Genomic DNA, 15,439 nt, shown 5'->3' with positions numbered 1-15,439 from the left:
CTCTCGGCCGTACCAGGGCATTTGGGGGCTCCAGTATCCTGAGGGAACAAATGGCGTATGAACCAATTGTTGGTCACCGGCTGCCATGGGACTGCATCTCCTAATGTTACTCCACTTCCATGTGAATCTGACCTTTAAGTCAAAGGTTTCAGGTGTAGCCCTCTAAGAAAACCACCTGCTTCGGTTTGGGTTCCCGGAGACTATCACAGCCCTCACACAAATCAATGACAACTGCTACTGGCCTCATTGCTATTGCGTGGCGCATATGTATTTTGGTGCCCTCCTCGTAATAATGTTAATGCGTTCAAATAAATAAATAAATAATAAGTTTAAAACATTGAGTAATCAGTCGTGTATTTTGACAAAAATAAAATCACAGTTTCAACATCAATAACTATACATATGACTAAAGAAATCGGAGAATAAACCAGCACATGAGGAAAATGATGGACACGAATACAATTACATAACAACATAATCCAGAGGATAAATTCTGTTTAGCCATTCGAGATAATCGAGACATTGTAGAAAGAAGAACACCTTCTGATCGATCAAACGCTCCAGTCATATCTCCAAGTAAACTATTTTGGGATCGTAATTCATCTCCTATTTTTATCGAAAGACTACGAAGTCCGTCAACTTTCTCTCTAAGTTCAAGGTTGAGACGTTCATGATCATCATGTACAGGTCTTGGCAAGTATTCTGAAGTGCTACTAGCTAAGTTTGCAGATGCACTAATCCTCCCATGTTTCTGTTGAGAATAAACATATTTATCACGAGAAGTCATGAAACTATTGGAATTTGAATGCATTTGCTATGCGCACCTCAGATCCATTTAGTGCACTGCACAAAACAGTTGTCAAGATACCTATAAAATCAAGATATAAGCTTGACTTTTTGTTAATGAAGTGGTAATAAACGTTTATAAACAAAGTGTATGCAGACCAAAATATGTAAAAAAAACCGTTTACTTGATATAAATTCTTTCAATTATGCCAAATAAACAAAGTGAAAGAATGAGAAAAATAAACATATTGAATAACGAAGTGTTATACGTTAAATTATGTGACAAGATCATTAGACTGACTTCGAACCGAACTATGGTTACCAATCAATCAGCTAATTTGACGTTTTAGATATACAAAGAATAAAATAGGAGTCCTTGTGGTGCTGTCTGTTTCTTTCTCTTTTCAATGGCGCACACTTAATTTACGGCATTTCTACTTACCAATCAATCTGTCAATTTTTGTTCAGTTGAAAATGTCTTTTCTTTCGCTAATTTCCTACCGCCGTTATGGCAAGGTATTATCATCTTGGATCCGTGGATTATGCCCACCATAGATAAACTCAGTTATAACATTATATAAAATGAATAATACATAAAGGTGTAGACTTTACATTACACATCATAATACAGAGAAAACTGTAATAGACAAGCAGTTCGAAAATATATTTAGTAATTTGAATACATAAATATTGGTACAAAGGGGCACCAAGTACATATGCGCCACACAATAACAATGAGAATGTGAAGAGATGAAGAATGTAGGGTGCGTATAAGAAAAAGAGGAACAATAACGAACAAAAATTAGTGTATGAGCGTATAATAATAATAATAATAATAACAACAACAATAATAATAATAATAATAACAATAATAATAACAATAATAATAATAATAGTAATAATAATAATAATAATAGGAGAGGCCGCTCAGTTAGCAAAGGTACAACCAGAAAAAATTATTCCACTTGAAGAAGTTACGTCCATTTTTTATGAAGAAAGTGACAGCAGGATCACCAATAGCTTCTATTCTGAGCCGTATCTGATAACGTCTCTAGCCATTGTGTTGCATCATTTCTCAGACCCAATCCAGGGAGTCGTGAAGGACCAACACAAGCTAGCCCTTTGTAGCTTACTTCCATACCACGACACCATGTCATACACTAACCACTTCTCCGCTTTTCCTAACCAGTCCCAGCATCGGCAAATAATGCACGACGTGGAATTCTCTGGGACGACATTCGTAGAACATGTCCAAACCCCGAAGTCGATGTCTCAAGATAGTGACACCAGTTGAATTATCGTCGCTGTACCGAACACACGAAGCCGAACCTCTGCACTACTAACATGCTGTTGTCACTGGATGTCAGAAACCCTTCGGAGACAACGATGATCAAGCACAAGGAGTTGTTTAACATCCTCAACTCGGAAAGACCAGGTTTCACAAGCATAGAGCAAAACTGCTCTCACCGACGCGTTGTAGATCCGACCTTTTACAGTCAAACTAAGATCAAAAAGGTACCGAAAGTGGCCCACATTAGCATAAGCCGTTCCGGCTTTCACTATACGTAAATCTATCTCATCACTCACGCCACCACCAGCACTTATGCAGCTACCCACATACACGAATTTCTCGACTACTTATATCCGTTCACTAACCAGGGTCCTGCCAGTCTAGTAAAAGTACTTTACACTTCGAGGATGCAAAGCACATACCATACCTGCGGATCGCATGGCCTGAGTATCATTGCACAGTAAGACAACATCGACGTCGAGAAGTCTTTCTCCAGACAACAGATCCACAACATCATTACCTGCATCCATCAGAGCTGTTTCCAAAACGTTATTGATAGCAAAGTTGAAGAGGAATGGTGAGATTGGGCAACCCTATCTAACCCCACTGCTTGAATGGAACAATGGAGAGAAATGGTTGTATGCCATCACTCTGCCTGGGGTGTTTGTATATAGGGCTTTCAAGGTGTTAATAAACTTCTCAGGTACACCCTTCTTCAAATAAACAATCCCAGAGAACAGTCTTGTCTACCCAATCGAAGGCAGCCCTGATGTCAAGAAACACTACGATTGTTGGTCTGTGACAAGGATGACGGTGTTCTAACATTTGACGGAGGGTGAAGATATGATCAATACATCCTTGGACAGAATGAAAACAAGCCTGCTCCTCGAGAGTCAATCTTTCTCAGGTTTTGAACAATCTACGAAGTATGAAGGAAGCCAATAGTTTGGACGCAATCGGAAGTAGATTTATCCCCCGATAGTTCTTACAGAAACGACGTAAACCGTTTTTAAAGATAGGGACAACTACCGACTCATCCCATGATGTTGGAACACTATAACTGCCAAACCTTTGTAAACAACTCAGACAGTTCCCTAACCAGAAAGACACCACTATCTTTAAAAAGAGCCGGAGGTAAGTCATCCGGGTCCGGTGATTTGTAGCGCTTCAAGTCTCTTGAGGACTTCTGCCTCGTTTGATGGATCAGTCGTCACAGGCCATGAAGGGCAGGACAGTCTGATCGATGTTGTCGTGGCAGCAGGCCTGTTGGACTGCTCCTCAAGAAAACTCTGCCCATCGTCCGAGATGTCGGTAGATGTTAGTGATTGGTATCTCATCACCTTCACAAATCGTTTCGCTCACACCAGACTTCTTGCTGCCAGTGGCTCCGATGAGTTGAAAGAGCTTCCGGCAGTCGTCAGATGCAACTGCTGCTTTCAACTCGTTAGCACGCTCCAACCACCAGGCTTCTCCGTCTTTAAGCAAACTTTGCCCAATTTCATTGTTCGAAAGTCTTCGTTTATAGTTAAACTCGCGGTCATCTGCAGTAGACCGATGGGCTTCAATTAGTTGTAAGTAGCCTGAAGAAACTCAGTGCTTATAAGCAGACCGTTTCGCGAAGCTGCAAGCGACTTTACTCGCCATTTTCATGGCGTCATGCAATTGCAACTAATGCTCATATATACTTTTTGGTGGGATGGTAGCTAGACTTGAACATAGCTCGGGTTGATAATTAGTTGCTACAGAAGCTGCAACCAATTTACTGACATCGATCAGTTTATGACGAATAATTTGTTGACTACCGAAAAGTAAAGCAAGATTAGCACAAACAAGGGCATGATCAGAGTTTAAATGGGTACTTCAAAAGGAGCGGTAGTCTTATACACAACCACGCCAATGGTAGTTGATCGTGATGTGACCGATCTGACGAAAAAACATCGTTTAACACACCGATTTCTCACTTTGATGAAACTTTCTAATCAAATAGCACATATCTGACTGTTAATGAGGATCCAATCGATCAGTGATATCCCAGCTCCAGCGCTCAGTGTGGTGTCAACGCCGGCAAAATCAGACAAAGATGCCACAGAGTCCCCAGACGAACTCACATGAAACAAGCTTTTCGAAGCGACAGATGGAGAGCGGATTTGTAGTACTTCACTAGAGTCTTGAATACGGGTCTCGGATGGACAACAGAAGTTGATATTAAAACTTTCCAAAGACATAGCCAACCCTATCTGTTGTCCGATCTGCATTAGTGTGAGAACCTTGAAGGAAGCCAGTTTGAATGGTATACGTGGTTTCAAAAAGACTGTTTCAGTATTCGTATTCGGTGGTAGCATTCAACTTCCGACTAATCAGTGACTCGAGATCGTTTAGATAGGATAGGGTTTCCACAATAAATGAGCTGCTGTATAAGTTGAAAAATAAAAATGTACGAAGTGAGAATAGAAGCGAACAGATAAGTGACGCCATTTGTTCTTTCGGGATATTGGAGCCCATGTGCACTATTGGTTTGAGGTCAGGATTTTCCAATTCCTCCAGGTGGATCCTCCATGTCCACCAATCCGGTTAAAGCGCTGAATATTCGCTTATCGTCCTCTCAATTTCGTAAACAACACCCCCGCCTAGAGAAGGCAAAGAGTACCACTTCCCTGGCAGTGGCTGTGTACATTTAGCCATATGAGGTTAGTCAGCTACAACGTAGGATGAGGCACATATATGCATCGGTCCAAATTGCAACGCCTCATTGGCACAAGAAGATGAACACCAAATTCATAGAGGTAATCATATATAATAATATAATATATAAAAGAAAGGTTGCATACAAGGATATAATATAGGAAGAAAGAATCGGTTCTTAGAAAGAAAGGTATAAAGCAATTCCAATCTCACGAATTAAGGGAAGACAAAGAGTGTATACACCCACGTCATTGTGATTCAATCTGAGTTATATCACACAGAGTCTCCAACCATTGTTTATGATAGTCGCGCGGACCCCAAACAAGTGGTCTGTATCTACCAACATAGCTCAGACCACAAGTTAGTGACTTCAGGGACTGATGCCACGTTTTGGTCTGGTCGCCCCTAACTTTCAACCATTTCCAACACTAGTCAGCATTGAGCGTCGTGGTAATCGGTGTTTAGGCATACGTAACACGTGGCCCAAACATCTCAGTCGGTGAACACTCATAACCTCATCAACTGATTTACCATCATTTCCTAATACCTTGAACTCCGCCTGTAGCTCATCCGCGGGCTACTCCTGGTCCCAAGCCCGGATAAAGGAAGAGGGTTGGGCATGGGATTAGCGACCCCGTCCCGTAGAAAACCAACTCGCTAAAAAACGCTAACCAGAAAAAGTTATTCAAACCATTTAAACTCTGCCCTGTTTTATTTATTTATTTAAACACATAAATATTGGTACAAGGAAGCACCAGATATATATGAGCCACACAAATCTCATTTGATTTGTGTGAGGGCTGTGATACTGCCCGGATGCCCAGACCGAAGCAAGTGGTTTTCTTAGGATGCCACACCCACAGCCTTTGACCTAATGGTCTAGTCCACAAGGCAGTGGAGCATCGTGAGGAGATGCAGTCCCATGGTAGCCGGTGACCAACACTAGGTTCATACACCTTTCGTTCATTCCGGATACTGGAGCCCATGTGCACCATTGGTTTGGAATCAGGGTTTTCCAACTCCTCTAGGTGAACTTTCCGTGTGCACCAACCCGGTTAAAGCGCCGAACATTCGCTTTTCGTCCTCTCAATTTCGTAAACAACACCCTGGTGCGAGAAGGCAGTGAGTAGGACTTCCCTGGCAGAGGCTATATATACGCGTGGCCATGTGAGAGCATTTCGAGAGGGAGAGCGAACTTTCGGCCATACCAGAGCATTTGGGGGCCCTGGGAGTTGAAAGAATTATGATGCCTCATGATGAAAGCTGAGATTCTTCGGAAGTCACGAGGCTGATACCTCTTCTAACAACCAGAGCAACAATTTTTATGGGTACATGGAGCGTCCGGATAATGTGGAAGACCGGGAGAGTCTTCCAAATTGCTGCCGAAATGAGGAAATACAACCTGGGGGTGCTTTGTATCAGTGAAACATATTGGACGCAGGTTGGACAACAACGACTAGCTTCAGGAGAGCTGCTGCTATATTCCGGCCATGAAGAAGAAAATGCTCCATATACACAAGGAGTTGCATTGATGATGTCCAAACAAGCACAAAATGCACTTATAGGATGGGAATCTCATGGACCAAGGATCATCAAAGCCTACTTCAAAACAAGAAAAGAGAGCATTACAATGAATGTCATCCAATGCTATGTGCCTACCAACGACTATGATGAAGACGTTAAAGACCAATTCTACGATAGGCTGCAGTCGATCGCCGAGAAGTGCCCAACAAAGGACCTGACCATTCTGATGGGATATTTAAATGCCAAGGTTGGAATGGACAACACTGGATACGAAGACGTCATGGGACGACATGGACTGGGAGAAAGGAACCAAAATGGTGAGAAATTTGCAAACCCATGTGCCTTCAATAAACTGGTCATAGGCGATATCATATTCACACACAAACGCATTCACAAAACCACATGGACTTCACCGAATCACACTACACAAAACCAAATCGACCATATCTGCATCAACAAAAAGTTCAGGAGAACGATGGAGGATGCGAGAACCAGGAGAGGAGTTGATATAGCATCAGATCATCATATGCTGGTCGCTAAGATTAACTTAAAACTTAAGAAGCATTGGACAACGGGACGGACAACATCACAAAAGTTTAACACAGCGTTTCTTCGGGATACTGATAAACTCAGAAAATTCAAGACAGCCCTCAACAATAAGTTCCAGGTCTTTCATGATCTACTCAATGGAGAGGGAACTACTATGGAGAGCAACTGGAAAGAGATAAAAGAGGCAATCACTTCAACATATCATGAGGTTCTGGGCCACAAGAAGCACCATCACAAGGAATGGATCACTGTTGGTACACTGGATAAGATTGAGGAAAGGAGGAACAAAAAGTCAGCAATCAATACCAGCCGAACAAGAGCAGAAAAAGTCAAGGCACAAGCCGAATACACAGAAGTAAACAAGCAAGTGAAGAGGAGCATCAGAACGGACAAACATAAATATGTGGAAGATTGAGCGATGACGGGGGCAAAGGCTGCAAGAGAAGGAAACATGAGACAGTTGTATGACACAACAAAGAAACTCGCTAGAAAGTACCGTAAACCAGAACGACCAGTGAAAAGTAAGGAAGGCAAGGTAATCACCAACATTGAAGAACAACGGAACAGGTGGGTAGAACACTTCAAAGAACTCTTGATTCGACCAGCTCCACTGAATCCGCCCAACATCGAGGCAACACCGACGGACCTCCCAATCGTTGTTGGCCCACCAACAATTGAAGAGATCAGCATGACCATCAGGCAAATCAAGAGTGGGAAAGCAGCAGGACCAGACAACATTCCAGCAGAGGCACTGAAAGCGGATGTAGCGGCAACTGCAAAGACACTCCAGATTCTCTTCAGTAAGATTTGGGATGACGAATAAGTACTAACTGACTGGAAAGAAGGACTTCTGATCAAGATACCAAAGAAAGGTGATTTCAACAATTGTGAGAATTACAGGGACATCACTCTCCTCTTAATACCAGGACTCCGTAGACACCCAACTTCGAGATCAACAGGCTGGATTCCGTAAGAATCGATCGTGAACAGACCAAAGTGCAACTCTACGGATCACTGTGGAACAATCAATCGAATGGAATACATCACTCTACATCAACTTCATTGACTACGAAAAAGCATTTGGTAGCGTGGACAGGATAACACTATGGAGGCTTCTTCGAAACTACGGCGTACCTGAGAAGATAGTCAATATCATACAGAATTCCTATGGTGGATTAAACTACAAAATCCTGCATGGAGGACAGCTCATTGACTCATTCGAGGTGAAGACCGGTGTCAGACAAGGTTGCTAACTCTCACCCTTTCTCTTTCTTCTGGTGACCGACTGGATCATGAAGACGTCAACATCTGGAGGGAAGCACAGGATACAGTGGACAAATAGGATGCAGCTGGACGATTTAGACTTCGCAGATGATCTGGCTCTTTTATCACACACACAACAACAAATGCAGAAGACGACCAGTGTAGCAGCGGCCTCAGCAGCACTAGGTTTCAATATAAACAAGGGGAAAAGCAAGACTCTCCTATACAATACAACATGCACCAATCGAGTTACACTTGATGGAGAAGCTTTGGAGGATGCGGAAACCTTTACATATCTGGGCAGCATCATCGATAAACATAGTGGATCTGATACAGATGTGAAGACGCGGATCGGCAAAGCAAGAGCAGCATATTTACAAACAAAGAACACTTGAAAGTCCAAACAATTGTCGACCAACACCAAGATCAGAATTTTCAATACAAATGTTAAGACAGTTCTAATGTACGGGGCGGAAACCTGCAGAACTACGAAAGCCATCATCCAGAAGATACAGGTGTTTATTAACAGGTGTCTACGCAAAATACTTCGGATCCGGTGGCCAGACCCTATCAGCAACATTCTACTGAGGGAAAAATCAGGAAGAAGCGCTGGAAGTGGACAGGACACACGTTGAGGAAATCACCCAACTGCGTCACGAGACAAGCCACCACATGGAATCCTGAAGGTCGAAGGAAAAGAGGAAGACCAAAGAACACATTGCGCCGAGAAATGGAGACAGACATGAGAAGAATGAACAAAAATTGGATAGAACTAGAAAGGAAGGACCAGGAGAGAGTGGATTGGAGAATGCTGGTCGGCGGCCTATGCTCTATTGGGAGTAGCAGGCGTAAGTAAGTAACCTAATACCTTGCGTTTAAATTCACTATTACTTACACAGTGGTCGCAGCAGATGTAAGCAATATTTCTAAGATATCTATCATCAAGTACTAGTAACTTACGAGTTTCTTCTACTCTTCATGGTCTCGTTTCGCAGCTGCAAAGTAGGACAGAACGAACTGCCACACAGTTTACTCGTCCCTTAATTGATAGACGGATATTTCGACTTCGCCATAGATGACGTAAGTCGAAAAAAGCAAAACTAACTTTCTGAATCCGTGCAGAAATTCCGTCAGACGCCAACCCATTGGGGCTCATCAGACTTCCAAGATAAGTAAAGTTTGTCGACGCGTTCGACGACTTCACTCCCTATTCTTAGTTTGGGTGTTGACGCAGGTCAGTCCTGAAGCAACAACTTGCATTTAGAGGGGGAGAAACCCATCCCAAACATCCTGACATTGTTGCTCAGTGCTACTAAAAGACTGCATTTCATCAGTGTCTGCACCAAACAGGGCTATGTCATCTGCGTATTCTAATTCGATAAGTGGACCTCCTGGTAGATCGATTCCTGAAGATCCAGTCAACGAGAACGTTACTTCCAAAAGTAGGTCTATGATGAAATTAAACAGAAATGGAAATAGTGGACAGGTTTGTCGGACACCACATGAGGTTTCAGGATCAGATGATAGTTCACCATAAGTTCTGACTCGACTGGTAGAGTTCGAGTAAAGAGCCTTCACAAGGTTTATGTACTTCTGAGGTAAACCTTTCAATGAAAAACACTGCCACAGAACCTCTCGGTCTACAAAGTCAAATGCAGCTTTTGAGTCAAGAAGGACCAACATTATCGGACACCGATAAGCACGCCTGTGTTCCAAGATCTGACGAATAGTGAATATGTGGTTGATACAGCCACGACCAGGTCTCAAGCCAGCCTGATTTTCTCGTGTTTGCAGTTCACGAGTTTTTGTTAGGCGTCCGATAATTATTGAGGCTAGTATTTTGGATGCTGTGCTGGTCAAACTAATCCTTCCGTGGTTATCACAGGATGATTTCGACCCCTTCTTATATATCGGGACAATCAGTGATTGTAACCAATCAGATTGGATTACATTCGGTTCCCAGATTATGGCTAGAATATTAGTCAACTTAGCCGCTAAAACTGAACTAGCATACTTAAAGACCTCTGGAGCCAATCCATCTAGACCAGTTGACCTTCCTCGTTTCAGATTAGATGTATCTTTTTGAGCTCCAATTAGAGTCGGAGGACCTACTCCAATGTTCCATTCAGGCTGTTTGGGAGTGATGGGCAGTTTTAGAGGAACTGAAGGTCAGCTACGGTGCTGCCATGCGAGAGCATTCCGAGAGGAATCTCACCACCATTGGCCGTACCAGGGCAGTCGGGGGTAAAAATGTGGGACGCTTTACGATTTTGCGTATCATCCTTGCACAGGGGACACGTTATTCTCTGTACCGTTTCAATTTTAGTATATGTACCACCGAACCGATGACATTGGATAAATTTATCTTGAAAATATCTGTTGTTAACGTATTCTCTGAAGAAGTGGCTTACACTGAGTCACGAAACGTCAGAAAATCTAGTTTTTCTACTCATTGGAATATTATGTTATGCCTCGTTAAGGATAATGAATGGTAACTTTGGGATCTATTTATGAACCGATATTATGTGTATATTTTTTTTATCGTATAATTGCTAAATAACTAAACTAATCATATTTATGTTCTCCTTTATTTTGAACCATAAACTATTGTTATAAGATTTACCATTCTTGAGTTATCCCTAGTTTATTAATTACTGCCTCCCACATTCAGTCACATTTGGCTAAATCTTGTACAAATGTTATTTTCTACTTTATTGGTAAGATGCGGTCTGTCTGTTTGGTATATAAACTCAGTATGTTTGAAATACAATGACTCATACAGCAAAGGCTGTTCTGGACTTAACTGGCTGGGCTAGGCAGAAGCAGGACCGACAAGCACTCTAGACTGCTCGTACGGTTTTTATGTGTCAATGTTCCAATCGATAACTCGCTGCTCTCTGATTGGCGGTCTTATCACGTCATACGTTAACAAGGCATCCACTCGGCCACAAGTTATATCATATTACAAATATATTATTTATTTATAACAATATACCCAATGCTCAATTTATTCGAAATTATCAAATCAAAACTTGGTAATGATACCTACAAACTCATTAATAACCGGATTAAATTATCTAAGTGTAAATGCAATTGGTACAATCACAGAATATTCAGTAAACGATGTCTACAAGACGATATTATTCCGAAATCTCTTTTTGTAACACCTCCAGAACGGTCCTGGAGATCTATCCAGACTTCTCAACGCTCATCTCGAATACTTTTACGAGAACACATTCACAAATGAACATATTTACTAGAAAAATATCGTGAACGAATCAAAAAGCTAGATGATCTACTGAAGCTTTTAATTCCTACAGAATTACAAACCACGATTTTTAGACTGTTTATAGAAAGAGAATGCCATTATTTAGATTCATCAAAAGGCCGGCAAATTAAAAAATTTGAAAAGATCAAAGAAAGAAAGATAAGAAAACGTCAGTAATAAAATCTAATTCGAATGATCTAAGAATCGTTCATGATCTGTCAGACAGAAACTTAGCCAATCATTAAATCACTCTAATGGGGAAAGGATTAAATTTCAATTTACATAGAAAACCACTTAGTACTTTTGAAGTTGATTCAATTATAGAACTAATAATCGCACAACTACCGGAAAAAGAATCGCATTTATTACGTCGAAAGGCATCCCATATTTTGACTAAAAAACACCCTAAACCAAATATCTTAAAAGAAGAATTCAAGGCTCTGCATTCACTTCAAAAAGACAAAACAATTATAATCACAAAAGCCGACAAAGGCAACACAACAATGGTCATGAATAAAACAGACTATATTAGTAAAGCTCTTGAACATCTATCAACAGGACCATATGAAAACATAAATGCAAAAAATTCTATAACGATTAAAAATGAAGTCAAATCCAGAAACAAGTCAACTTTTGAAAGAGCTAAAACCAGTCATTAGGGTCTCGCTTTGGTTTGCTCTGTATCCTAAATCACGTAATACTTCACGGTTCTATGGTTTACCTAGGATTCATAAATCCTGTAGAACTGGGTAGACTTCAAATTAAATCGGCAATAGCAGTTCACGCCATATTCAACGACCATCAAATCGATTTTAAAAATATTAAAATACTACAAAAAGGCTTTTCCAATTACAAAGAAGGGAAAGTAGCTGAAGCGTTCCATAAAATGCTTAATCCTACTGCTCTCAATAGAAAAGAAGGCCTTACCACACATCCTACTTGGACTATCTATCCTAGCCACCTAGTCTGATATTATTCACAATTCACATTACTATCTTACAAATTAAACTCTATCCTTTATCACTATAGAGGTCATATATTTTTCATCCTTAACAGTGCACACATACACACACAAATTTACATACATGTCGTTTATGAATCACCTTAACTGAAATTATATGACAGTGATTTATTCAGACCTGTTTCTTGATTGATCACGTAATCTTCGTGTTGTTCCGTTGTATCATTTAAACTTGGACATTACAAATATATTATTTATTTTCAATGGTTGCAGACTTTGGATGATATGGCTCAAAATCTTTCGGAGTAACCCATATCCACTGACTCTTTCTCCTCTCTTAGATTCGAGTTTTCTAAATTGACTTGTAAAAACTTTTAACCCCATTAATTCGGATTTTCCGGAATCATACGTATAATGTCAAATCTCTACTATCACTAATACTGGTGCTATCTCTACCACTCTGGGATTTACCGTGACAACTTTGTCTCACTGTGCATATGTGGCGTGGCAGTTTAAACCGGTGTACATATGTGCCGATTCCTACATTGCGTATAAATGACTTAGTCAATGGAGTTATACACAAACATTTTCCTTATCTAATGTCTTTTAGGTACGTGATCTCCAATTTCGTCCAGCTGTCCGTTTAAATCGTGGCGAGAATTTGTATGGCGTAATATGTTGCTTGCTTGTGCGAAAAACAAATAGAAACAACTTGACAGCCAAATCCATTGGTATGCTAGGTTATGATCCATTTTTGATAAACGAATGTCAGATTTCAAGATTAAACTGGAATAAAGATTAGAGGGTTTATGAGGAGGAACTCTATACTATGATATAGTTCATTATGTTCCAAAAACTGAAGGAAAGCAGAAACAACACCAATTAAAAAGTCAACTAAAGAACTTCGAGTAACGGGAAAGAAGACTTCATCTACCGTTAAACTTCTTACGTAGTGTGGTCTATATCCAATTATTATTGTGGTAAAAGTAGTCAAAGATATTAAGAATATATTAATTAAGAATCAAAGATTAGACGCTTACTACTTAAGGCTTATAATGAAAGGGTAACGAAGGTCCTGGACAGCTCGTTTAAATAACTTAGCACAAAAACCAATGGGTTATATGACCTAAGTTCAGGTTAGAAGCTTATTGTTGGTAATACAACAAGTAGTTGGATTGCATAAAACATAACCTTTGTGCAAAAGCTCCGGCCTTACTATACATTTAACGACCAATAAGTAAACGCTTGTCGACTAAATATATGTTTACGAGTGGTCTAGCATCTTGACCAACGACAAGCGTCCGGCAAAATCAACGAATAATCAAAGTTTTGTTAACATTCTGGCTTAGAGCCATTAAAATCGTGAAAATTCTACCCCCTCTTAATCTCTCTATTTTAGGGAGAATATTGTCCGTTTAAGGGGGAAATCTCGGGGAAGCCGTTATAATAAACTTCGGGAAAAAGGAACAAAAACCCCAGAATTTCCCCAGATCAAAAAAATCCCCAAAACGTTTGGAGAAATGTCGGGTTTTTTTTTAATGTTCACCTGAAACCTTGTAACATTCTAAGGTTTTTCGCCAGAATTTCCCAAAAATAGGGAGATTGGGCCGAACGGCTGCCTAATAATGAAAGCAGTGTAAGGTTAATACAAGTCAAGAGTAAACTCGGAGGCCTCTGTGGATAATATTAAGTGAATAACAGTTCTTGGTAAAGGTCTAATGTATGCAACACTCAAAGTTAGGAGCCTTAAAACGCTCCATGTCTAGACAAAGATCTTATTTGAAGATACGAGAAAGTTCAAGATAATCGCAAAATATTTTCACTCAACAGACTTGTAAGAACTTACCGCTGGTCGCAGAGTCAACAGTCTTATTATCAGGTTAGGAGCACTTAGCATGCCTAAAAAGTACCACAGACAACACTTACGCGTCAGTCGTAACGCGACCACCTGAATGCCACATCCGAAGTCAATCATCCAATATCCAATATCTTCGTGGCGAGCTTGCATAAACCAACTGATTTTTCTGCTATCGCTTCTTGTAGTTACGGTACGGCCTCAGGTCTCTGGCAATATCAAATGAACTGTAGCTCACTCTTCCAACTGTACTAGTTCTAGTCCGTTTGATGGTGGCTATTTGTGGATTTGTATATCTCATGATTCAAATGTGTTTTTCAAAGGGCAGCAGCTATAGCATTACCAGACACGGGGCCGTTTGATTGATTGCAGTGTGAAAAATAATGAGTAAAGGATTCGTATGTTAACAGAAGACTATTGTCTCAATAAGTGAATAAATCAACCAGTTAGTTAGTTATTCAGAATGTTCGAGCAGACTGATGTAATATTAAAAAGGCGTTAATAAGCAGGATAGTAAAAAGTCAACAGTATGTGGTGGTAATAATAGTTGTCTAGTATTTACAAGGCATGCATTAATTAGTTCAGGAGGGAGATGATAATCCATAGGTGTACGTGTTTTCCAAGTCTCCTCTTGTAGCTGTTTACTAGGCAACAGTCCTATAAAGACCACGCCAACTCATATCCGCACAGAGTGGATAGTCGTATTTGGTTTTTTGGGATCTCCCATTAATTTGAGCTGGTGTCCATAGTCCCTGTGGTTATTCGTCTTAAGTAGTACTCTGAGGAAACTACTAAGAATACATCTTTATAGAGGATACAGATTGTTTGTATGCCAAGTAAGTATTCGTAACGTCACATTTTTACCAGTTGAATTTTAACCCAATATCGATTGCTTATTTCTTTAATGCTGTGAGGTCTTTTTAAAGCCCAAGTGGATCCTTAAAGTTTCACATGAACCTCCATGTAGTGTCATCGTCAGCGTATATAAGGAGTCGGGAAACTAATTTGTCTAGAGGTTGCTGATAGAAACCAGTGGGGAGAGTAAACTTGTAATGGTTTTTTGTAAGAATCCCGATGTCGCAACTCTTCAACTCGTCAGATTTCTGTGTATCTTGATGAGAAATGTCCAATTCCCCAGTAAATTTCGAAGCCAGGATAGAAGTGGATAGGTAAAATCTATCTATAAGACCTTCGCTATTGTGAGTACTTGCGGTGCTGCGTCGGAGGCCCTAGTAAGATCAAGGGACAATACATCGACCG

The 15,439-nt window shown here is 40.5% G+C and overlaps 1 protein-coding gene across 1 annotated transcript; it reads right to left on the bottom strand.

Moving 5' to 3' along the window:
• Positions 1–331: 331 nt before the first annotated feature.
• On the bottom strand, positions 332–14,281 carry Smp_130940 (golgi snare bet1-related). Its single transcript, XM_018792952.1, has 2 exons — positions 14,251–14,281; positions 332–868 (listed from the first exon to the last, which is right to left on the bottom strand). The coding sequence occupies exon 2, from the start codon at positions 809–811 to the stop codon at positions 407–409; it is 405 nt and encodes a 134-aa protein (XP_018647513.1). The 5' UTR covers positions 812–868; positions 14,251–14,281; the 3' UTR covers positions 332–406.
• Between the last annotated feature and the right edge of the window lie 1,158 nt (positions 14,282–15,439).

This window comes from Schistosoma mansoni, chromosome 1, assembly GCF_000237925.1.
Source record: "Schistosoma mansoni strain Puerto Rico chromosome 1, complete genome".
NCBI lineage: Eukaryota > Metazoa > Platyhelminthes > Trematoda > Strigeidida > Schistosomatidae > Schistosoma > Schistosoma mansoni.
Note: the sequence above shows the minus strand (reverse complement) of the source record. Positions and strands in the feature narration are given on the sequence as shown.